General features: G+C 51.6%; 1 protein-coding gene across 1 annotated transcript in view; it reads right to left on the bottom strand.

The window, feature by feature from the left end:
• C8H1orf21 (chromosome 8 C1orf21 homolog) overlaps positions 1 to 25863 on the bottom strand; it is a 284086-nt gene that overhangs the window by 10093 nt on the left and 248130 nt on the right. The window contains exon 4 of the mRNA XM_075322018.1: positions 10572 to 10648. Within this exon, the coding sequence (XP_075178133.1) occupies positions 10572 to 10648 (77 nt within the window). The remainder of the gene's footprint in view (positions 1 to 10571; positions 10649 to 25863) is intronic.

Raw genomic sequence — 25863 nt, 5'->3', positions numbered from 1 at the left:
TATATATGTGTATATATGTTTGTGTATGTAAGTATGTGTGTGTATGAGTGTATGTATGCAGGGCTGTATTTTGCCTTCATGCTGCCCTAGGCACTTTAAGTGGTCGCACCCCTTAGTGACAACGTAAAACTGAGTTTTCGCACACGACATCTGTTTAAGGCAGATCTACTCTGTAAAACACTTTAAAAAGTATAAATGAGAAATGAAGGGCACTAACCCCCCCCCCAATGGTGATCACCACAGGCACATCAAAACAGCATGAGTATAAAATATTCCCACCACACCGTCCCCACTTATATACTGTGACTGTCACACTGCCCCTAATAAACTACACACTGCCCTCACTTATCTACTATACCCACTACACCTTCATCGATTATGAAATATGATCTGCACATTGTCCTCACATCATGCTGCCCCCTCCTCACAGTGTCCCATGCATGCTGCCCCCTCCTCACAATGTCCCATGCATGCTGGCCCCTCCTCACAGTGTCCCATGCATGCTGCCCCCTCCTCACAGTGTCCCATGCATGCTGCCCTCTCCTCACAGTGTCCCATGCATGCTGCCCCCTCCTCACAGTGTCCCATGCATGCTGCCCCCTCCTCACAGTGTCCCATGCATGCTGCCCCCTCCTCACAGTGTCCCATGCATGCTGCCCTCTCCTCACAGTGTCCCATGCATGCTGCCCCCTCCTCACAGTGTCCCATGCATGCTGCTCCCTCCTCACAGTGTCCCATGCATGCTGCCCTCTCCTCACAGTGTCCCATGCATGCTGCCCCCTCCTCACAGTGTCCCATGCATGCTGCCCCCTCCTCACAGTGTCCCATGCATGCTGCCCCCTCCTCACAGTGTCCCATGCATGCTGTCCCCTCCTCACAGTGTCCCATGCATGCTGCTCCCTCCTCACAGTGTCCCATGCATGCTGCCCCCTCCTCACAGTGTCCTATGCATGCTGCCCCCTCCTCACAGTGTCCCATGCATGCTGCCCCCTCCTCACAGTGTCCCATGCATGCTGCCCCCTCCTCACAGTGTCCCATGCATGCTGCCCTCTCCTCACAGTGTCCCATGCATGCTGCCCCCTCCTCACAGTGTCCCATGCATGCTGCCCCCTCCTCACAGTGTCCCATGCATGCTGCCCTCTCCTCACAGTGTCCCATGCATGCTGCCCCCTCCTCACAGTGTCCCATGCATGCTGCTCCCTCCTCACAGTGTCCCATGCATGCTGCCCCCTCCTCACAGTGTCCCATGCATGCTGTCCCCTCCTCACAGTGTCCCATGCATGCTGCTCCCCTCCTCACAGTGTCCCATGCATGCTGCCCCCTCCTCACAGTGTCCTATGCATGCTGCCCCCTCCACAGTGTCCCATGCATGCTGCCCCCTCCTCACAGTGTCCCATGCATGCTGCCCCCTCCTCACAGTGTCCCATGCATGCTGATCCCTCCTCACAGTGTCCCATGCATGCTGCCCTCTCCTCACAGTGTCCCATGCATGCTGCCCCCTCCTCACAGTGTCCCATGCATGCTGCCCCCTCCTCACAGTGTCCCATGCATGCTGCCCCCTCCTCACAGTGTCCCATGCATGCTGCCCCCTCCTCACAGTGTCCCATGCATGCTGCCCCCTCCTCACAGTGTCCCATGCATGCTGCCCCCTCCTCACAGTGTCCCATGCATGCTGCCCCCTCCTCACAGTGTCCTATGCATGCTGCCCCCTCCTCACAGTGTCCCATGCATGCTGCCCCCTCCTCACAGTGTCCCATGCATGCTGCCCCCTCCTCACAGTGTCCCATGCATGCTGCCCCCTCCTCACAGTGTCCCATGCATGCTGCCCCCTCCTCACAGTGTCCCATGCATGCTGCCCCCTCCTCACAGTGTCCCATGCATGCTGCCCCCTCCTCATAGTGTCCCATGCATGCTGCCCCCTCCTCACAGTGTCCCATGCATGCTGCCCCCTCCTCACAGTGTCCCATGCATGCTGCCCTCTCCTCACAGTGGCCCATGCATGCTTCCCCCTCCTCACAGTGTCCCATGCATGCTGCCCCCTCCTCACAGTGTCCCATGCATGCTGCCCCCTCCTCACAGTGTCCCATGCATGCTGCCCCCTCCTCACAGTGTCCCATGCATGCTGCCCCCTCCTCAGTGTCCCATGCATGCTGCCACTCCTCACAGTGTCCCATGTATGCTGCCCCCTCCTCACAGTGTCCCATGCATGCTGATCCCTCCTCACAGTGTCCCATGCATGCTGCCCCCTCCTCACAGTGTCCCATGCATGCTGATCCCTCCTCACAGTGTCCCATGCATGCTGCCCCCTCCTCAGTGTCCCATGCATGCTGATCCCTCCTCACAGTGGCCCATGCATGCTGCCCCCTCCTCACAGTGTCCCATGCATGCTGCCCCCTCCTCACAGTGTCCCATGCATGCTGCCCCCTCCTCACAATGTCCCATGCATGCTGCCCCCTCCTCACAGTGTCCCATGCATTCTGCCCCCTCCTCACAATGTCCCATGCATTCTGCCCCCTCCTCACAATGTCCCATACATGCTGCCCACTCCTCACAGTGTCCCATGCATTCTGCCCACTCCGAACAGTGTCCCATGCATGCTCCCCCTCCTCAGTGTCCCATGCATGCTGCCCCCTCCTCACAGTGTCCCATGCATGCTGCCCCCTCCTCACAGTGTCCCATGCATGCTGCCCCCTCCTCATAGTGTCCCATGCATGCTGCCCCCTCATCACAATGTCCATGCATGCTGCCCCCTCCTCACAATGTCCCATGCATGCTGCCCCCTCCTCACAGTGTCCCATGCATGCTGCCCACTCCTCAGTGTCCCATGCATGCTGCCCCTCTCCATGAGCTCCTAATGCTGCCTTCCTCTTTTCCATAATGACACCTCCATGCTGCCCCATTCATCATACTAAGACCACCACACAAGCGCTTATGCTGAGACACCCCCCTCACACACACACACACACACACACACACACACACACACACACACCCTACCCCACTCTTGATATTGACTGCCCTACATTGCTCCACTCCATACTGAGCCCACACATGCTGCCCCTTCTCCATAATGAGCTCCCAATGCTGCCCCCTCTCATTCTGAGTCCTTACAGTCCCACCCATCGATTTTGTCATTGCAGCCTCCCCCCCAGCCTCAACCTCTCTCTCCCCCCAGCCTCCCCCCCCCAGCCTCAGCCTCTCTCTTCCCCCAGCCTCCCCCCTAGCCTCAGCCTCTCTCTCCCCCCAGCCTCAGCCAGCCTCAGCCTCTCTCTCTTCCCAGCCTCCCCCAGCCTCAGCCCTTCTCTCTTCCCAGCCTCCCCCAGCCTCAGCCTCTCTCTCTTCCCAGCCTCCCCCAGCCTCAGCCTCTCTCTCTTCCCAGGCTCCCCCAGCCTCAGCCTCTCTCTCTTCCCAGCCTCCCCCAGCCTCAATCTCTTCCCAGCCTCTCTCTTCCCAGCCTCCCCCAGCCTCAGCCTCTCTCTCTTCCCAGCCTCTCTCCCCCCAGCCTCCCCCCCAGCCTCAGCCTCTCTCTCCCTCCAGCCTCCCCCCCAGCCTCAGCCTCTCTCTCCCCCCAGCCTCCCCCCCAGCCTCAGCCTCTCTCTCCCCCAGCCTCCCCCCCAGCCTCAGCCTCTCTCTCCCCCCAGCCTCAGCCTCTCTCTCCCCCCAGCCTCAGCCTCTCTCTCCCCTAGCCTCCCCCCCAGCCTCAGCCTCTCTCTCTCCCCCAGCCTCCCCCCCAGCCTCTCTCTCCCCCCAGACTCCCCCCCCAGCCTTTCTCTCCCCCAGCCTCCCCCGAGCCTCTCTCCCAGCCTCTCTCTCCCCCCAGCCTCCCCCCCCAGCCTCTCTCTCCCCCCAGCCTCCCCCCCAGCCTCAGCCTCTCTCTCCCCCCAGCCTCCCCCCAAGCCTCAGCCTCTCTCTCCCCCCAGACTCCCCCCCAGCCTCAGCCTCTCTCCCCCCCCAGACTCCCCTTCCAGCCTCTCTCCCCCCCCAGACTCCCCCCCCCCAGCCTCAGCCTCTCTCCCCCCCCAGACTCCCCCCCCAGCCTCAGCCTCTCTCTCTTCCCAGCCTCCCCCAGCCTCAGCCTCTCTCTCTTCCCAGACTCCCCCAGCCTCAGCCTCTCTTTCTTCCCAGCCTCCCCCAGCTTCAATCTCTTCCCAGCCTCTCTCTCTCTTCCCAGCCTCCCCCCCAGCCTCAGCCTCTCTCTCCCCCCAGCCTCCCCCCCAGCCTCAGCCTCTCTCTCCCCCCAGCCTCCCCCCAGCCTCAGCCTCTCTCTCCCCCCAGCCTCCCCCCTAGCCTCAGCCTCTCTCTCCCCCCAGCCTCAGCCTCTCTCTTCCCAGCCTCCCTCAGCCTCAGCCTCTCTCTCTTCCCAGCCTCCCCCAGCCTCAGCCCCTCTCTCTTCCCAGCCTCCCCCAGCCTCAGCCTCTCTCTCTTCCCAGCCTCCCCCAGCCTCAGCCTCTCTCTCTTCCCAGCCTCCCCCAGCCTCAATCTCTTCCCAGCCTCTCTCTCTTCCCAGCCTCAGCCTCTCTTTCTTCCCAGCCTCCCCCAGCCTCAATCTCTTCCCAGCCTCTCTCTCTTCCCAGCCTCCCCCCCAGCCTCAGCCTCTCTCTCCCCCCAGCCTCCCCCCCAGCCTCAGCCTCTCTCTCCCCCCAGCCTCCCCCCAGCCTCAGCCTCTCTCTCCCCCCAGCCTCCCCCCTCCAGCCTCAGCCTCTCTCTCCCCCCCAGCCTCTCTCCCCCCAGCCTCCCCCCAGCCTCTCTCTCCCCCCAGCCTCCCCCCCAGCCTCTGTCTCCCCCCAGCCTCTCTCCCCCAGCCTCCCCCCCCAGCCTTAGCCTCTCTCTCCCCCCAGCCTCCCCCCTAGCCTCAGCCTCTCTCCCCCCCCAGCCTCCCCCCCAGCCTCAGCCTCTCTCCCCCCCAGCCTCCCCCCCAGCCTCAGCCTCTGCCTCCCCCCCCAGCCTCAGCCTCTCTCTCCCCCCAGCCTCCCCCCAGCCTCTCTCTCCCCCCAGCCTCCCCCCAGCCTCAGCCTCTCTCTCCCCCCAGCCTCCCCCCCAGCCTCAGCCTCTCTCTCCCCCCAGCCTCCCCCCCAGCCTCAGCCTCTCTCTCCCCCCAGCCTCCCCCCCAGCCTCAGCCTCTCTCTCCCCCCAGCCTCCCCCCCAGCCTCAGCCTCTCTCTCCCCCCAGCCTCAGCCTCTCTCTCCCCCCAGCCTCAGCCTCTCTCTCCCCCAGCCTCCCCCCCAGCCTCAGCCTCTCTCCCCCAGCCTCCCCCCCAGCCTCAGCCTCTCCCCCAGCCTCAGCCTCTCTCTCCCCCAGCCTCCCCCCCAGCCTCTCTCTCCCCCCAGCCTCCCCCCCAGCCTCTCTCTCCCCCCAGCCTCCCCCCAGCCTCTCTCTCCCCCAGCCTCCCCCAACCTCTCTCTCCCCCCAGCCTCCCCCCAACCTCTCTCTCCCCCCAGCCTCCCCTCAGCCTCTCTCTCCCCCCAGCCTCCCCCCCAGCCTCTCTCTCCCCCCAGCCTCCCCCCCCCAGCCTCAGCCTCTCTCTCTTCCCAGCCTCCACCAGCCTCAGCCTCTCTCTCTTCACAGCCTCCCCCAGCCTCAGCCTCTCTCTCTTCCCAGCCTCCCCCAGCCTCAATCTCTTCCCAGCCTCTCTCTCTTCCCAGCCTCCCCCCAGCCTCAGCCTCTCTCTCCCCCCAGCCTCAGCCTCTCTCTCCCCCCAGCCTCCCCCCCAGCCTCAGCCTCTCTCTCCCCCCAGCCTCCCCCCCAGCCTCAGCCTCTCTCTCCCCCAGCCTCCCCCCCAGCCTCTCTCTCCTCCCAGCCTCCCCCCCTAGCCTCAGCCTCTCTCTCTTCCCAGCCTCCCCCAGCCTCAGCCTCTCTCTCTTCTCAGCCTCCCCCAGCCTCAATCTCTTCCCAGCCTCTCTCTCTTCCCAGCCTCCCCCCAGCCTCAGCCTCTCTCTCTTCCCAGCCTCTCTCCCCCCAGCCTCCCCTTGCATGATTATCGTGGATAAAAAGAGGCATCGCAACGATCATTAACTAACCTGTAAGGTGCCCATACATTCTAGGCTCTGCCTTAGCACATACCTGCTCCGGTGCCCGCTGCACTGCTCTGGTGATTATCCTTTTCTGGCTGGAGTCACGTCCTTCTCCACGGCGTGTGTCATCTGCAGCATTAGACGCTGCAGCACGGGGCAGTGAGCTGATTGGTGCACCCGCGCGCCTCTGACCCCGGAAGTGCAGGCTGGAACTTCCGGGGTTAATCAGCTCACTATGCCTGGCGCCCACCGTGTATATACATAGACAGAAGTGCGCCTTTCCTCTCTCTCACTACCCCGCCCCGAGAACACAGCGGATTCACTAAACTGTGTAACGGAGGGAGGGGCGGGGGGCGGGGATGTAAAAAAATGAAAAATAGAAAATAAAAATAAAAAAATAATAAAAAAAAATATTTTTTTTTTTGCTGCCAGAAAGTGCCGCCCCCCCCCCCCCCCCCCGCAACGTGCCGCCCCAGGCACGGGACCACGGGTGCCTAGTGGCAAATACGGCCCTGTATGTATGCATGTATGTATGTATGTGTGTGTGTGTATGTGTCTATGACCGCTAAAGGAATCTGCACCGTCGCATTTACAATCACAACATTTTGCACAGACACCCTTCGTGACCCAGGAAACGTCATTGACTATGTTTTGAGGGGAAATTTTAACTCAGCGCTTTACAGTTATTCGCAAAAAAATGCTTACTTACTGTTTGGATGTGTGAGGTAATATATTGTCTGTTTTGACAGTTAGCCTGGATATTTATCAGGTGGCCTATATCAACCAATCACAGCTCTGCATCTATTTACCACATACAGTATGACACCATTATACATGTGGTTTCTACTTTGTACTTTTGATGGCTTTTTTCATGCTTATTTTGTTATGCAATTTCTCATATACATCTTCTCTATGTATTATTTTCTTGAGTGTATGTTTGATAAAGATCTTGCTGACCAAAATGTCACCTGTATATACACCCATGAGCCTCCATTAAAAATATATTCAACACAACATCATTGGCTTGAGTGCTGGGTTATCTCCATTTAATATATATGGGGTGGGACCCTTCCCGTGCACCACCACCTTCCTGAGGGAGTGCCGTGTTTTTTTTTTGCTCATCTATTTTGCTACAGGTCATTAATAGGAGCTCTGATTGGTTGCTATAAGCAATGAAGGACATTCTTAGGGGCACTTTGCACACTGCGACATCGCAGGTGCGATGTCGGTGGGGTCAAATTGAAAATGACGCACTTCCGGCATCGCATGCGACATCGCAGTGTGTAAAGGCTGGATGATACGATTAACGAGCGCAAAAGCGTCGTAATCGTATCATCGGTGCAGAGTCGGCGTAATCCATGATTATGCTGACGCGACGGTCCGATGTTGTTCCTCGCTCCTGCGGCAGCACACATCGCTGTGTGTGAAGTCGCAGGAGCGAGGAACGTCTCCTACCGGCCTCACTGCGGCTTCCGTAGGATATGCGGAAGGAAGGAGGTGGGCAGGATGTTTACATCCTGCTCATCTCCGCCCCTCCGCTCTGATTGGCCGCCTGCCGTGTGACATCGCAGTGACGCCGCACGACCCGCCCCCTTAACAAGGAGGCGGGTCGCCGGCCACAGGGACGTCGCACGGCAGGTGAGTGTGTGTGTGAAGCTGGCGTAACGATAACTTTCGCTACGCCAGCTATCACCACATATCGCTGCTGCGACGGGGGCGGGCACTATCGCACTCGGCATCGCAGCATCGGCCTGCGATGTCGTAGTGTGCAAAGCCCGCCTTAGTATAAGACAGCTTCTGTGTTGGTTAATATGATTTTGATGGTGAGAAGGAGAGTGGGAGGGAGGGAGAGTGGGAGAGAGAGGGAGAGTGGGTGAATGGGTGAGAGGGAGAGTGGGAGAGGGAGAGAGAGAGGGAGAGAGACTTAGTTACTATCCCGGGCATCACCGGGTACTACATCTAGCATAAAATATAAGTGGATTGCTTCAGAAAACACAAAACAGTGCATGAGGCCTAAGAAAAAGCAACATGAAAAAAAAATCTCCATAACTTAGATATACCCAGATATACCCATAACCCATAAATATAGAAATAGCATTTCAGGAATGTAAGTGTCTCAATAGGAAACGTAAAAACAAAAAGTCAAGCTAGCAAAATTAGCTACTGAAACAAAAATCACCAAAGACATTAAAATAAACCCCAATTTTTTTTTATAAATACATCAATACCAAAAGGAAAAAAAGAATGGTATCTGCCCCATAAAATTTTATACCAGGATAATTATAGAGGACAAAGCAAAGGCTGAGATATTAAACAGGTACTTTTCATCAGTGTTCACCAAGCAACTGACTGTTCCAGGGAACAATCAATAAGGCAAAACTCAAAGTACCCCCCCAATATAACTAAGTTAACACAAGAAGAAATACGCCTGTGTCTGAGTAAATTAAACATTGACAAATCCCCCGGGCCAGATGGCATTCATCCATGAATATTGAAGGAATTGACAGACCACTGTATTTAATCTTCTTAGACTCACTTGTAACATTGTTGGTACCTCCGGATTGGAGAATGTCTGACGTGGTACCGATATTTAAAAAAGCTAAGAGGGTGGATCCAGGGAACTACCATTTGGTATGTCTGCCATACGTGGTATGCAGGGTTTTGGAGGGCATTTTAAGTGATGACATGCAACGATATATTAGAAAGAATAATATAATAACTGATAACCAGCATTGATTCATGAAAGATAAGTTGTGTCTACCCAACATGTTGGGGTTCTATGAGGAGGTAAGTGCAAATCTGGATACTGATAATGCAGCCAATATGATTAATTTGTTCTTTGCAAAGGCATCTGATACAGTACTACATAACAGTCTTATAATGAAGCCCCAGAAGCAAGGACTAGGGGAAACTATAAGCAGATGGGTAAGGAATTGGCTAAAAGATAGAAAACAACGAGTCGTCATAAATGGTACATTCTTTAATTGGGCTATAGTCAGCAGTGGGGTGCCGCAGGGATCTGTGCTAGGAATGATTTTTTTTATTGTCTTTATTAATGACCTTGTAGATGGGATTGATAGTAAAGTGTCAGTCTTTGCTGATGACACCAAACTATGTAGGATATTAAAAACTGACCTTGATAGTACAATCTTAAAAAACGATCTGGATAAGGCGGGCTTTGCACATTGCGACATCGCAAGCCGATGCTGCGATGTCGCACGCGATAGTCCCCGCCCCCGTCGCAGGTACAATATCTTGTGAAAGCTGGCGTAGCGAAAATTATCGCTACGCCAGCTTCACATGCACTCACCTGCACTGCGACCGTCGCTCTGGCCGGCGACCCGCCTCCTTATTAAGGGGGCGGGTCGTGCGGCGTCACTGCGACGTCACACGGCAGGCGGCCAATCGGAGCGGAGGGGCGAAGATGAGTGGGATGTAAACATCCAGCCCACCTCCTTCCTTCCGCATATTCTACGGAAGCCGCGGTGATGCCGGTAGGAGATGTTCCTCGCTCCTGCGGCTTCACACACAGCGATGTGTGCTGCCGCAGGAGCGAGGAACAACATTGGACCGTCGCGTCAGTGTAATTATGGATTACGCCGACGCTGCACCGATGATACGATTACGACGCTTTTGCGCTCGTTAATCGTATCATCGAGCCTTTACACACTACGATGTCGCATGCGATGCCGGAAGTACGTCATTTTCAATTTGAACCCACCGACATCGCACCTGCGATGTCGTAGTGTGCAAAGCCCGCCTAAGATGTCAGAATGGGCAGACATGTGGCAAATGGGATTTACTGCTGATGAATGTAAAGTAATGCACCTAGGACGGAGTAGTCCTATAGCTGCGTATACATTAAATGGAAGTAATCTCGGGACTACAGAACAGGAGAAGGACTTGGGGATTCTGGTTACAAATAAGCTGAGCAGCAGCACTCAATGTCAAGCAGCAGCTGCTAAAGCAAACAAGATTTTAGGATATATAAAAAGAGAGATTGGATCCCGTGATCCCGACATATTGTTATCTCTCTATACATCAATTGTAAGGCAACATCTGGAATATGGGATACAGTTTTGGGCTCCACATTTTAAAACGGACATTCAGAAGTTACAGTCAGTTCAAAGGCGGTTAACTAGACTACTACAAGGAATGGAAGGCCTCCCATGTCATGAGAGGTTGAAAAACTTGGATTTGCTTAGAAAAAAGACGTCTCAGAGGAGATCTCATTTATATGTATAAATACATGTGTGGTCAATATAAAGGACTGGCACATGACTTTTTCCTTCCAAAGACAATACTAAGGACCAGGGGGGCATACACTGCGAGTGGAAGAAAAGTGATTCCAACAACTAAATAGGAAATGGTTCTTTACAGTTAGAGCAGTCAGACTGTGGAATGCCCTACCACAAGAGGTAGTAATGGCAGATACTATAACAGCTTTTAAAAAATGGATGGATGATTTCCTCAGTACACATGACATTGTCAGTTAGAAGTGATTTAGTGACAGTTTTTTCAGCCTATGTAACTATGTAACCCAACATATAATGTACTTACTTTATTCGATGTTGGTTCCCTGGTCCAGGAGCTTCAGTGTTATTTCTAAGTCTAACGGTATGTGTGGCACTTTTCTCCTGAGATACAAGAAAAACATTTGTGCTTATGGCATACATGCATACATAGCAATTTGTACAATAATTTGTATATCCTAAGTATTAATACTGCCACAAAGTTACATACAGAAATGTATGAACCAAATTCACAAAGAATTTCAAGTAAAAAATGATTATTTCACACAAACTAGAATTAGTTCTAAAGGGTGCTTTACACGCTGCGACATCGGTAACGATATATATCGTCGGGGTCATGTCGGTAGTGACGCACATCCGGCGCCGTTACCGATATCGCAGCGTGTTACACAAATGAGCGACGATCAACGAGCACAAAAACATGAAAAATCGTTGCTCATTGACACGTTGCTCATTTCCTTAATATCGCTGCTGCGACAGGTACGATGTTGTTCGTCTTTCCTGCGGCAGCACACATCACTGTGTGTGACACTGCAGGAATGACAAACATCTTTCCTGCCTCCACCGGCAATGCGAAAGTAAGGAGGTGGGCGGGATGTTACGTCCCACTCATCTCCGCCCCCCGCTTCTATTGGATAGCTGCATTGTGAAGTCGCTGTGATGCCGCACGACCCGCCTCCTTACAAAGGACGCGGTTTGCCTGCCAGAGTGACGTCGCAGGGCCGGTAAGTCCGTGTAACGGGGGTTAGCGATGTTGTGCGCCACGGGCAGCGATTTGCCTGTGTCGCACAACTGACAGGGGCGGGTATGCTCGCTAGCGATATCGGTACCGATATCACAGCGTGTAAAGTACCCTTAACAAAGATAAAATAAAAAAAAATGGTGATTATGAAAATTACATTGTATAAAGCAATACAAATTAGAAATCATGTTATAATCCGCAATCATTTTAAGTCCTGTCCCTTATCTACCCGCTGACCCTCCAGCACTCTCCCTGCCTTTTGAACTCCACTTCAAAAATACTATGATTTGTTGCAATTAAAGCAAGAAATATTTTGGCTGCAGTTGATGTATTGCTATTAATAGTAAAGGCTTTTCTGTAGCTCTTTCCCTTTTCTTCCATCACAAATATTAAAAGGAATGGTAAGAGACCGCCATTCCTCAAAAATGAGTCATTTCTCTGGTCACGTCACAAAAGGGCTTTGGTGCCTTGAAACATATTGTATTTCTGAGACCAAATTATTCAATAAAGTATTTTGTGTCCTTTATTATCTGATGATTGGACCATTCATTATTGTTACTCTGCACCTTTTGATGTGCTAATATTCCTATCGATTTATCAATAAAATAATCAAAGGGTTTTTTCACTTACCAAACATTAATGCTATAATGTGCACACAAAACTGTACTGTACAATGAACTTGAAGGCTTGAGCTTACAGCCCTAATAAACATTTTTTTATGATATATATTAAATCGCCACTCCGGTGATTTTTTTTTAGCGCTGGAGGGTTGTTTTAAATCTAGTCCCCTACCCGCTGTCTTATACTCACCTGCTGCCATATTCATCTGTTTACAGTGCTGCTCCGGTGGTCTCCTGTGATTTGTGATCTGACGGCTGCTCCAGTGTTTCATAGAGCACGCTGGAGGTGACAACTCAATACAAGTCTATGTGAGCATCATTTTGGCCTTGTTCTGGCTCTCATAGACTTGTACTGAGAGCTTGTGGCATAACTTCTGACTTCCGACCAGTCAGACGTTATGGGCACAAGACTGTGCAGCCTGACTGGAGAAACATTGCAAAAGGTGAAGACACCGGAGCGTTAATATAAAACAGGGAGCAGGGAGCCTAGATTTAAAGCACCGCTCCAGCGCTGAAAGACAAAACGCTGGAGTTGTGCTTTAAAGTGTCATTTTGGCATACGTTTTTGTGCAAGAAGACAATAATATCTTTTGTTAGCATTTGTTATAGCTTTAGCATACAAATTATATTATATAATCCAATATAACTATTGTTTTCCTTATTCTGGACTTAAATTAACTGAAGAAGCAAAGTCGTCTGTGCCTGCAGAGGTTTTCGATAAGTTTTACAGTTCCCACAATAAAGAAAACTTGTAAAATAAAGCTCTGTACACATATACAGCAAACATTTCCATTAAATATATTGCACCACTTTTTTATATCTCCAAATTTGCACATATTTTAACTGTAATTTTGGATATTAAATAGAGTTTATAGACATTTTGGACACTGCCAGGTCTATGTAGCATTACCACACTGCCATCTTGTGCTTGCAGAGAGAAACTGACAGTCAACTTGTCAAGAAAAAAACCTACACAACACAAATACACATAGTGGGGAAGCAAGGGTGACGTTACCCGTACCATAGTGCAACCTGTGCAGTCACACAAGAGCCAAGAGATAAGATGGCCACTGCTGCCAGTGCCAAAGCCGGTGGATTGTGCATTATAATTATAATGAGCTATTGGTCTGCAAAGGGCCATATATTGTCATGGTAGGAGGTAGTGTTGAATACAAGAATATGTTCATAGTATAGTAGAACACATTCAAAACTGAAATAGCAGCCCTATTCACACAAATACACACACTGTCTATGTGATTCATTGTTGTAGTACGGGACAGACTTTTATATTGAAGCTACAGAAATATAATCAAAGTGTTTGTTCTACTTATTATAATTAATTTTATACCGCTACCAACTATAGTAAGTCTGCGGCATTAAGCACTATGATTTCCAGCTCTTCTGCATCAGAATGAATTAATAACAACCATTCTAAAGGGGGCTTTACACGCTGAGACATCGCTAGCGATAGCACCCGCCCTCGTCACTCGTGCGACATTTGGTGATCGCTGCCGTAGCGAACATTATCGCTACGGCAGCCTCACACGCACATACCTTTCCAGCGACGTCGCTGTGATGGCCCAACAATTCCTCCTTCAAGGGGGAGGTGCGTTCGGCGTCATAGCAACGTCACTGCGGCGTCACTAAGCGGCCGCCCAATAGCAGAGGAGGGGAAGAGATGAGCGGCCGGAACATGCCGCCCACCTTCTTCCTTCCTCATTGCCGGTGGATGCAGGTAAGGAGATGTTCGTCATTCCTGCGGTGCCACACATAGCGATGTGTGATGCCGCAGGAACGACGAACAACCTCGCTACTGACTAGACAACGATTTTTGGTAAATGCACGACGTGTTACAGACCAATGATTTTTAACTCTTTTCCGATCGTTTAAGGTCGCTCCTAGGTGTCACACGCTGCGATGTCGCTAACGAGGCCGGATGTGCGTCACAAACACGGTGACCCCGACGATATATCGTTAACGATGTCGCAGCGTGTAAAGCACCCTTAAACATAATGAGATTTCCTCATTTGCTGATATACAAGCCACTGATGCTCCAGCAAAAAAAAAAAAAAAGTACCTAAAGAGATTGTGTAATGCTCTTTTATTGTCTTTTGATTGTTCGACCTTGCCAGACAGTGATAATGAGGAAGAAGGTCCCTCTATAGAATCAGAAGAAAATAATGGAAAATGTATTCTGAATGACTCTGAGGGAGTCATAAATAACACCACATGTTTGGGCAGTGCTCCGGCCTATGAGTCATCATCTGTCAAAGACATATTACGCAAAATGAGGTTGTCATTTTAAAATCTTATTGAGCCCCAGATTGCGGAACTTTTGGTAGCAATTAAGATCACTAATGCTAGAATTGATGACAACAAATGTACACTGATGTATATATCTCAAAATAAAAACAATATGTTGAATCACTACAAAAAGAAATTTCAATATTATGACAGAAATGGCCAGTTCTGAAGACAATTAATGTAGGGGTAATCCGAAAAAAAGGAACTGTCTGAATCAGTGCACTTTTCCATTTGAATAACTAACGCTCACAGCTGGTGTAGTAGCAGCAAGTGAGATTAGTGGGACCCGGGCTTACCCTTTAGTTGCAGGGGCCTAACAAAGCACCCATCACGAGGCAGACACCAGGTACCACTCCCAGGGAAGTGACCGGGACTGTGGCAGCTGACTGCCAGGACTGGTGACGGACTCAGGTATAGACAGGCACAGGTAGGGTGATTGACGCAGGCTAGACAGGCAGGTACAAATAGGAATGGTGGGCATGGCAGGAATAGACAGTTATGGGAAGGCAGGTACTAGAGACAGACACAGTGATATCAGGACAGGAGCTCAGGACCTGACAACTAGCTAGTCAGTAGACTAAGAAACTGAAAGTGTTATGCAGGCACCTCCCCAAATGGAAGGATGCCTTAAATACACTGTAGCTCTCAGCCATAGGCAGAAAAGCATTTCCTGGAAATATCACGGAAGGATGCGACCCGGTCGGGGCAGTGAGTAAGTCGCTGTATCTGCAGAGTCGCCGGCGCTACAGTACTCCCCTTACACACCCTCTCTCTAGGCCTGAAGGAGGTCTCTTCTCCTGCAACTCGTCTTCAGAGATGGTAGATGAAGACATGGCCAGTGGACGAGGAGGGCTTGATGACTGCTGCTTGAGGGGCTTCTTCCAGGGACCAGAAAAGAAGGCCTCACCGACTTCCATCAAAGGCCCCAATGGTGCTTGAAGGACCAAACATCTTTCCAGCCTCACGGGACATGCATAAATAAAGTTTTCTCCATCTCCGCAATAGAAACACTTATCCAGACGCAGTGTCATTAATTCAGCACATGCGCAGTTGCTGGTACATCTACGTCATGAGCCCACATGATCAGGTCACGTGGCAAACACGGTGGCGCCCACCGGCGTCTTTTGGTTGCACGGCGACTCCTCTCCGCCTACCACTTCTATGCTGGTAAGCAATTTTCTAAATCAATGTTTTTGTATTTAAGACACACCAACCATGGTATCTCTCACTTTTTTTTCCCCTGAGGAAGCTACACCCTGCTGTAGCGATACGCGTGGGGTCACCACCCTACCCCCTCACATGCATTCTCTTTGCCTCTAACCCCTGTCTGTATCCTCTTATAGGCATTTGCTCTCTCACATATTTGGCTCAATACATTTCTTCTGAGGCAGGTAATATTTTTGCTTTGGTTCACTTTCTGATATATTTTAATGCAGTGTTACCTCATATCTGTTTCATCTTAATGTTGGGTATCTCTGTATTGCATTATATTAATCTACCTTGGATATTTTGGCCCATTCTAATAGATTGAATAATTTCTGGGCTTTTGCCTTTCAACATACTGCATTGTGTTTGCTGTCTATTTTGGGGGCTTGTTTGGATTGTTGAGGTTGTGAGGTGTTCTTGGTGCCATATATATCATTGACACCAAATATGTGTATTTCTATAAGCATCTGCTTTTTAATTGTTTTTAATGCATGTCCATGTCTTCGTGTTTTCTATGAAATAAATGATATTGTTTGCTATATTTGGTGATCCCACTTTTTGTACATCTTCTTTCTCTCCCTTTTTGTACCAAGTTCCTAAAAAATGTGCTAGTTTTGATGCCTTTCTTATTTATATATGACATTTGTACTTGGTGCCCTCCCACATGTGTTGTCCAAACTAGAAACACAGTCCCATGGCTCAACGGTAGTCTCTACGTTGTTCCGACATCTTGACATGGTCGAGAACAGAAGTCCATAAAGTAGAAAACCACGGCATACACCATCCAAGATCTAGAAAGTGCTTTTATTCCATATAGCGTGCAGGTAAAATAGCGGGGAAGAGAGATCCGGGTGCAGGCCCCCCAAGGACGACTGCCATTTCGCACCTCTTGTGCTTCTACGGGTTTGGACCCGTTCTGGATATCTCCTCCTTTCGTCCATGTGCACCCATTACCATTTCTTCTAAAAGGAGGACTGAGGCTGATCTAAGGTCTTCGGTGTAAGGTATTGCAGTGCGGAACCGTTTCTGTTTATTATCTTGACATGGTCGACCTCCATAGGCTCCGGAGTTGGAATGGCAACTGGAAACTGGGACACCGGCTGCTTCTGGAGAGAGACTTATGTATAGATCCCCTATCACGCTTCACCTCCATGGCTTGTTCCTGGAACTGAAGGTCAACCCGGGTAACCAAAGAAATTAGGTCATCCAATGAAGCAGGGATATCACGGCCAGACAGTTCATCTTTAATTTTCCCAGATAAGCCTTCCCATAAGGCGGCCACCAATGCCTGTTTATTCCAGCCAAGTTCTGAAGAGATAGTGCGAAACTGTACCACATAATGACCGACAGTCTGTACCCCTTGACGTAACTGCAGGAGGAAGAACGCAGCAGATGCAACACGACCCGGTTCGTTGAAAACTTTCCTGGGGGCCTCAAGAAAGTCCAGGATTTCGGTGGTGACCGGATCCCTTCTCTTCCACAGTGGATTGATCCAAGTAAGAGCCTCCCCACTGAGGTGTGACATCAGGAATACTACTTTAGACTGCTCCGAGGGGAACTGGTGTGGCAAAAGTTCAAAGTGCAGGGAGGACTGATTGATGAAGCCTCAAAACTGCTTGGGATCGCCGTCAAAGTGTGGTGGAGCAGGCAACAGAGGCTAGGATTCTGCCAGGGTTGCAGGCTGAATGGATGCCGAGAAACAAGCTGAGACCAGGTCATTCAGATGAGTGTTAATGGTGCGCAGAAAGGACAATATCTGCTCTTGCTGTTCCCACATCTGCAACATCTTCTGGTACATCGCTGACAGCGAAAGGGTGGTGGAGTTAGCTGAGTCCATGCCTGCCCAAACTGTAACGCTCATGGCCGGTGTAGTGGCAGCAAGCAGGATTAGTGGACCCACTGGACCACAGGGGGGACCCGGACTTACTCTTTAGTGGGAGGAGTTTAACTAAGCACCCACCATGAGGCAGAGGCCAGGTACCACTCCCAGGGACGTGACCGGGACTGTGGCAGCTGAAACCCAGGACAGGTCACGGACTCCGGTATAAACAGGTACAGGCGTGGGTGACGGAGATAGGCTAGACAGGTGGGTATGAACAGGAATGGTGGGCACTACAGGGATAGACAAGTATGGGAAGGCAGGTACTGGAAACTGACACAGGGATAACAAGACGGGAGCTAAGGACCTGACAACTAGCTAGGTAGCAGACTAACAAACTGAAGGTGTTGCGCAGGCACCTCTCCAAATCGGAGGATGGCTTAAATACACTGTGGCTCTCAGCAATAGGCTGAGAGGCATTTCCTGGAAATATCACACCATCCCTTTAAGAGGAGGGCCGGTGTGCGCGCGCACGTCTTAGGTGCACTCACGGGAACCCTGTGCAGCATGTACATGGCCCGGGAGGGGACGAAGGCAGCAGCATACGTGGATGGCCAGGGGAGGTTGCGACCCAGCCAGGGCAGTGAGTAAGTCGGCGTCTCTGTAGAGATGCCGGCGCTACAATAACTACATTACATAAATTACAACAGGTCTTATTCCAGATCTTACTACAGAGAGGATTGTAGTCAGTGCATGTAGAATTCTCAAGCCTCATTATGTACCTACCAAAATTGCAAGAGATGTTATAGCCAGTTACCTCCATACAAGAAACAAATGACTTGCCATGACGAGAGATGTCAGCTCCATTCAACTCCATCCTTTTATTTAAAGATCTATCTAAAATACATTATCCAAGCCAGCAGATCGTTTCAAAGCAAACGAACTTCTGCGTGCTGAAATAAAATATCAATAGATCCGATCAACAATTTGAGTATTCCAAGGTAACAAACCCCTCTCTATATCATCTCCAGAATGACTGTGGCTCCTACAAGAATGAAAAATATCATCCTCTTCATGGAAGCAGAAATTACCCCTTACTTGACTGGATTCTAAAAAGGTATTTCCTGAGGTTCAGTAACAAATTCTTGACTCATCACTTTACCAAGACTCATATCACAAATAAAATCCATATACAGTGCTGGCAAAAGTGTTGCCACCCCTGCAATTCTGTCAGATAATACTCAATTTCTTCTTGAAAATGACTGCAATCACAAATTCATTGTTATTATTATCTTCATTTAATTTGTCTTCAATGAAAAAAATAAAGAAAAATTGCCATAAAGCCAAATTGGATATAATTCCACACCAAATATAAAAAAGGGGGTGGACAAAAGTTTTGGCACTGTTTGAAAAATCATGTGATGCTTCTCTAATTTGCGTAATTAACAGCACCTGTAACTTACCTGTGGCACCTAACAGGTATAGGCAATAACTAAATCACACTTGCAGCCAGTTGACTCAACCTCTGTCCTGTGTCCTTGTGTGTACCACATTGAGCATGGAGAAAAGAAAGAAGACCAAAGAACTGTCTGAGGACTTGAGAATCCAAATTGTGAGGAAGCATGAGCAATCTCAAGGCTACAAGTCCATCTCCAAAGACCTGAAAGTTCCTGTGTCTACGGTGCGCAGTGTCATCAAGAAGTTTAAAGCCCATGGCACTGTAGCTAACCTCCCTAGATGTGGAAGAAAAAAAAAATTGGTGAGAGATTTCAACGCAAGATTGTGCGGATGGTGGATAAAGAACCTTGACTAACATCCAAACAAGTTGAAGCTGCCCTGCAGTCCGAGGGTGCAACAGTGTCAACCCGTACTATCCGTCGGCGTCTGAATGAAAAGGGACTGTATGGTAGGATACCCAGGAAGACCCTATTTCTTACCTCGAGACATAAAAAGCCAGGCTGGAGTTTGCCAAAACGTACCTGAGAAAGCCTAAAACGTTTTGGAAGAATGTTCTCTTTTCAGATGAGACAAAAGTAGAGCTTTTTGGGAAAAGCCATCAACATAGAGTTTACAGGGAAAAAAAAAAAGAGGCATTCAAAGAAAAGAACACTGTCCCTACAGTCAAACATGGCGGAGGTTCCCTGATGTTTCGATGTTGCTTTGCTGCTTTGCTGCCTCTGGCACTAGACTGTCTGACCGTGTGCATGTCATTATGAAGTCTGAAGACTACCAACAAATTTTGCAGCATAATGTAGGGCCCAGTGTGAGAAAGCTGGGTCTCCCTCAGATGTCATGGGTCTTCTAGCAGGACAATGACCCAAAACACACTTCAAAAAGCACTAGAAAATGGATTGAGAGAAAGCACTGGAGACCACTAAGGTGGCCAGCAATAAGTCCAGACCTGAATCCCATAGAACACCTGTAGAGAGATCTCAAAATGTCAGTTTGGAGAAGGCACCCTTCAAATCTCAGGGACTTGGAGCAGTTTGCCAAAGAAGAATGGTGTAAAATTCCAGCAGAGCATTGTAAGAAACTCATTGATGGTTACCGGAAGCGGTTGTTTGCAGTTATTTTTGCTAAAGGTTGTGCAACCAAGTATTAAGCCTGCTTTACACGGGACGACCGATTGTGCGATTTCACAATCGATCGTACCCGTTGCCGTCGTTTGTGCGTCACGTGCAAATCGCTGCCCGTGTCGCACAAAGTCGTGAAACCCCCATCACACGTACTTACCTGGTGAGCGACCTTGCTGTGGGCGGCGAACGTCCACTTCTTGAATGGGGAGGGACGTTCGGCGTCACAGCGACGTCACACAGCCGCTGGCCAATAGAAGCGGAGGGGCGGAGATGAGCGGGATGTAAACATCCCGCCCAACTCCTTCCTTCCGCATTGCCGGCAGGGGCCGTGGGACGCAGGTAAGCAGAGTTCATCGCTCCCATGGTGTCACACGGAGCGACCTGTGCTGCCACGGGACTGATGAACAACTGGCACAAGTAAAAATAAACGATATTATGAAACTGAGCGACGAGTACACGACTCACGATTTGTGAGCGATACTGCATCGCTCAGAGGTTTCACACGAGACGACGTCGTGTATGATGCCAGATGTGCGTCACGAAAACCGTGACCCCGAAGATGCATCGCACGATCCGTCGTGTCGTGTAAAGCACCCTTTAGGCTAAGGGTGCCAATACTTTTGTCTGGCCCATTTTTGGAGTTTTGTGTGAAATGATTTGATTTTTGTTTCATTCTCTTTTGTGTTTTTTCATTGCAAGCAAAATAAATGACGATAATAATATCAAAGAATTTGTGATTGCAATCATTTTCAAGAAGAAACTGAGTATTATCTGACAGAATTGCAGGGGTGCCAATAATTTTGGCCAGCACTGTACTCACAAGCAATCTGACTTCTTGCTTCTCACTGGATTGCAAATGTATTATAAGACTATTGCTCATTACTCATTGATGCAACCAATCAGACCCTTTAAATTGTTCATGATCTAAAGGCCCAGTCACACACAGAGATAAATCTTTGGCAGATATGTGGTTGCAGTGAAATCATGGACATATTGTTCCATTTGTACACAGCCACAAACTTGGCACTGATTGTCCACAATTTCTGTCGCGGGCGGAGGGGCGCGCTCGCTATGCTCGGGTCCGGGGCTTCTGCTGCTGCTGCTCGGTGGCTCGAGTGGTGGGCCGGACCCGGGAACTCGAGCAGCGCTCCTCACCCGTGAGTTAAAAGGGACGGCTTGTTTGGGGGAGATAGTTCGTGACGCCACCCACGGGACGTGGTGATGATGGCACCACCGCTGCTGGTGACGGGGATCCCGGGAGCGATGGTAGGGAGCAGCTAGGGTGTTGTCCCCTCCGTAGGTAGGGGTTGGTGTTCCTGGGACCCGGTGATGATGCGGGGAGGCTGGATGGCTGGGGTGCAGGGTTGCAGGGGCAGCGTGGCGCGGTGCCGGATGGCACTGTTGTACTCACTCAGACAGAAAGTCACAAAGTCTCTGGTAAACCAAACGGCCGGATGGACGGGTCCCGCAGCCGGCTGCAGTGTTTTTGTGCTCTCCCCGGACGGCTGATGGTGGCTGTCTTTCCCTGCACCTGTTAGAATGTTTTGACTCCTGTGGTTGGTATTGTGAGTCCTTTACTGCACCTTCTTGTACGCTCCTCACTTGCCACTGCACTCCTCCACTTTTCACTCTCCCTAACTGACTGCTTCCTTTTCCCGCCTCCAGGACTGTGAACTCCTCAGTGGGTGGAGTCAACCACCTGGCTCCACCCCACCTGGTGTCCTGCTGCTCTCGACTCCGGCACAAGTTTTTTTCTACATATTCTTGAACCTGTCGGTACTGCGCTCTCCGCTGCGCGTCCCATCTAGCAGTTGAGGGGAGGGCTTCTGGGGCTTCCAAACCCATTTCCAGGTCCACTGGCAGCCGACCGGGCCAAGCTCTCGTTAGGTACACCGGTGTGCACTTTGTAGAGCTGGACGGGATGTTGTTGTACATGTCGACCAGGTCAGGTAGCTTTTCTGGCCACAAGTTCCGTTCTTCCAGCGGTAATGTCTTGAGGAGGCCCAGGACCAGGTGGTTCATCTTTTCACACATGCCATTGGTCTGGGCATGGTAAGGCGTGGTCCGAATTTTCTTGCAGCGGTACAACTGGCAGAATTCTTGAAACACCTCCGCTTCAAAAGCCGGGCCCCGGTCGGTAAGCACCCTCTCCGGGTATCCGTGCGGTTGGCAGAAATAAGCCTGGAATGCTCTAGCGGCGGTACGGCTGGTCAGGTTCTTGACTGGAACAACCACCATAAACCTGGAATAGTGGTCTACTATGGTCAGGGCGTAGGTGTACCCACTTCGGCTAGGGGTGAGCTTCACGTGGTCGAGGGCAACCAGCTCCAGCGGCTGATGCGTAATGATTGGGTGCAGCGGGGCTTTCTGGCTGGCCTCGTCCCTTCTTCTCAGGGACCACATTCTCGGCACCAGGCCTCCACAGACTCCCGCATCCCACTCCAATAGAACCGCTCCCTCAACAGCATCTCTAGCTTCTTCCACCCAAAGTGCCCGGCACAGTCATGGTATGCCTGCAGGATAGTGGGTACGTTAGTCTGGGGAATCACCAGCTGGCGAGCCTTCTCGTGGGTCTTCGGGTTGATCAATTCCCGATACAGCTTTCCTTGGTGCAGGTACAGCCGGGCTCGTTCCTTCCACAGTCGTTGGGCCTCGGCGAGGGCAGCAGACTCTATCCCGGCAGAGCCCTGTTCCACCAGAGTCTTGACCAAGCGGACGGCAGGTGCCCGATCCTGGGCTCCTTGCCACCCTTGGCTAGGCAGCGGGTCTAAGTTCACCTGTTGTTGATGGACATGTAACTTCTCGGCTGGCGGCCGGTGGAATGCAGGCAACTCGATCTCTTCGAGGTCATCATCATCCGGCCCTTCTCCCAACAGGTGGGGCATCCGGGAAACTGCGTCGGCATTAGCATTTTTACGGCCGGCTCGGTACTTGATGGTGAAATCATAATTAGCCAATCTGGCCACCCACCGCTGCTCCAATGCACCCAGCTTAGCTGTATCCAGATGGGTTAACGGGTTGTTGTCCGTATAAGCGGTGAACTTCGCCGCTGCTAGGTAATGGCGGAATCGCTCGGTGATGGCCCACACCAGTGCTAAGAGCTCAAGCTTGAAAGAGCTGTAGTTATCAGGATTCCTTTCCGTAGGTCGGAGTTTCCTGCTAGCATAAGCGATCACCTTCTCTCTTCCGTCCTGGATCTGGGACAAGACTGCTCCCAAGCCTACATTACTGGCATCGGTGTAGAGGATGAATGGGAGACTGTAGTCTGGGTATGCCAGGATTTCTTCACCAGTCAAAGCAGTCTTCAGCTGACAGAAGGACTCTTCATGCTTTTCTTCCCACACAAACGGGGTTCCAGGGGACCTGCCACCCTTGGTCTGTCCCACGAGGAGGTCTTGCATGGGGGCAGCCATTTTCGTGTAGCCCTTGATGAAGTGGCCTCACCTCTGCCTCACCTCTCTCACTGTGGTCGGCCTCAGCCAGTCTTGAATGGCAGTGATCTTTTCGGGGTCTGGGGCGACACCTTCCGCGCCCACCACATGCCCGAGGTACTGCACCCCTGGGCTTCAATAGATGACACTTTGAGGGCTTCAATTTCATCCCATACTTGGCAAGGGACGCGAACACCTCAGCTAGGTGCTCCAGGTGGGCTTCATACGTCTGTGAGTAAACAATTACATCGTCCAGGTACAAGAAGACGGTTTCAAAATTCAGATGTCCCAGACAGCATTCCATCAGCCGTTGGAAGGTTCCAAGGGCATTGCACAGCCCGAACGGCATGCTGTTGAACTCACAGAGTCCCATGGGGGTAGCGAAGGCGGTTTTCTCATGGTCTTCAGGCGCCACGGCCACCTGCAGTACCCACTGGTGAGGTCAAGGGTAGAGAAGTAGTTAGCGGTTCTCAGCGCAGCCAGGGACTCTTCAATGCGGGGCAGAGGGTAGGCATCCTTATGCGCTATTTGGTTAATCTTCCGGTAATCCACACACATCCTCATGGTGCCATCCTTCTTTTTGACCAGCACCAACTGGGCGGCCCAGGGACTACAGCTGTCCCTAATAACCCCCGCCTCCTTCATGTTCCTCAACATGTCTTTGGCGCATTGGTAATGTGCAGGGGGAACAGGTCTGTATCTCTCTTTAATAGGGGGATGTCCACCAGTGGGGATGTGGTGTTGGACCCCTTTAATCCACCCAAAATCTAATGAATGTTTGCTGAAAACTCGCTCATACTCCTGTACCACCCGGTATACCCCTTCTTTGTGATGTATGGGGGTATCATCAGTGCCTACGTGTAACTCTTGACACCACTCATCTAATCTCTCCGGGGATGGGTGAGGACTGGCAGTAGGCGGTGAGGTCGGGGGAACGGCCTCCTGGATGGTGTGGGGATCCAGAGTAAGCAATTTGGCGAGGGTAGCGTACCGGGGAAGCCTAGCCGCCTCCTCCTCCCCACAGTTCAACACCCTTACGGGCACTCTCCCTTTCTTGACGTCTATCACCCCTCGGGCGGCCATTACTGTGGGCCAGTGTTCAGAGGGCATGGGCTCTACCATGGCGGGGTAGTCTCGCCCCTGGGGACCTACCGCTGCCCTACACCAAATCATCATCTCGCTCCTGGGAGGCACAATCAAAGGGGCCGCATCCATCACTCTCACTCCCCCAAACTCCCCTCCTGTCGAGTTCATTTGCTGTTGTTACATCAAGGCCCGGATCTCACGCTGCACAGCCCTCTGTCGGCCAGCTGCTGCAGGAGGGTCAACACCTCACTCATACAGTGCGCCATCACATTAGTCCCTAGCACTACCTTCGGGTTATGATGACTGGGTTCATTCATTATCACAATCATCCCCTGGTGTTACAGTTCAGCCCGTCCCACGGTCATGGCCACTTGTTTGTTCCCCACTTGGGTCAATGGGAGTCCATCAGCTGCGATCAGTGTCATGCTACTGTCTGGGGGGCAAGTTCGTCCTTCCCCCAATACCGCTGATACAGTGTGTATGGTATTGTGGTTACCTGGGATCCAGTGTCCAGGAGGGCCATCAGCGGGACGCCATTTACGGCCAGAGGGATGATGGGCCGGGCTCCAATATACCGGTCCCACCAGTCTGGGGGGCCACTGGGTTCTACTCCTGAGGATTGGCCCGTGGTCCCAGGGGTTGCTCGTTTAACGGACACCGTCGGGAGGAGTGGCCAGGCTTGCGGCACCTGTAACAAATCGGAGGTCCATACCGTGAGTCATTGGCCCTTCTCTGCTGCATCCAGGGGACGTCCTCCGGGCTGTCAGCGAGCTGCATCCTCCCCGGGGGCTGGGATCTTGTCGGAGGCTGGAGTGCGGCAAGGATCTTGGCGAGGTCTTCATCCATGCGGCGGACCTGGGCAGCCAGTTCCTCCATCATTCCGCCTGGGGCTGCAGGCAACGAGGGAGTTGGGAGAGAAGGGGCCACCACAATGGGAGCCGTCTCAGCTGGGCATGGGGCTGCCCCAGGGACTTCGGATGCTGGGGGCTGCAGGGCTTTAATGGCCCGTTCTTTTAACACTGCAAAGTCCACATTAGGGTGTTCTAGGGCCCACAGTTGGAGTTGCTTGCGGTCCTCCGGGGATCCCATCCCCTGCACGAACTGCTCGACTAACATTTTGTTGCTGTCCGCATCATTAATGGTGTCCACCCGCTTCAGTGTGCGGAGGGCGGTTTGCAGGCGCAAGGCATAGTCCCTAATACTATCTGCGGGCCGCTGTCGGCATTGATAAAACTGCATCCGTAGCTCGGCTTCGGTGTGGGTCTCGAAGGCAATCTGCAGCTTCTCAAAGATGGTGGCCACAGAGGCCCGGTCCCCCTCGGCCCAGGTTTCTGCCTCCTGCTCAGCCGCGCCGGCTAGCTGCCCCAGCACTACCGCTGCATGTTGCTTATCGGTCAGGGGATACAGTTCTAAGACCGGGTTAAGCTAGCATCAGGTTTCCCGTTGTACTGCGGCAACCAGGTAGCTCCGGGCACATAGGGCAAGGAGAACGGCATTACCTGAGCAATGGCGGGCGCCGCGATCTCCCCTGATCGT

This window comes from Anomaloglossus baeobatrachus, chromosome 8 (assembly GCF_048569485.1).
Source record: "Anomaloglossus baeobatrachus isolate aAnoBae1 chromosome 8, aAnoBae1.hap1, whole genome shotgun sequence".
Taxonomy (NCBI): Eukaryota; Metazoa; Chordata; class Amphibia; order Anura; family Aromobatidae; genus Anomaloglossus; species Anomaloglossus baeobatrachus.
This window is presented reverse-complemented; position numbering and strand designations above follow the sequence as displayed.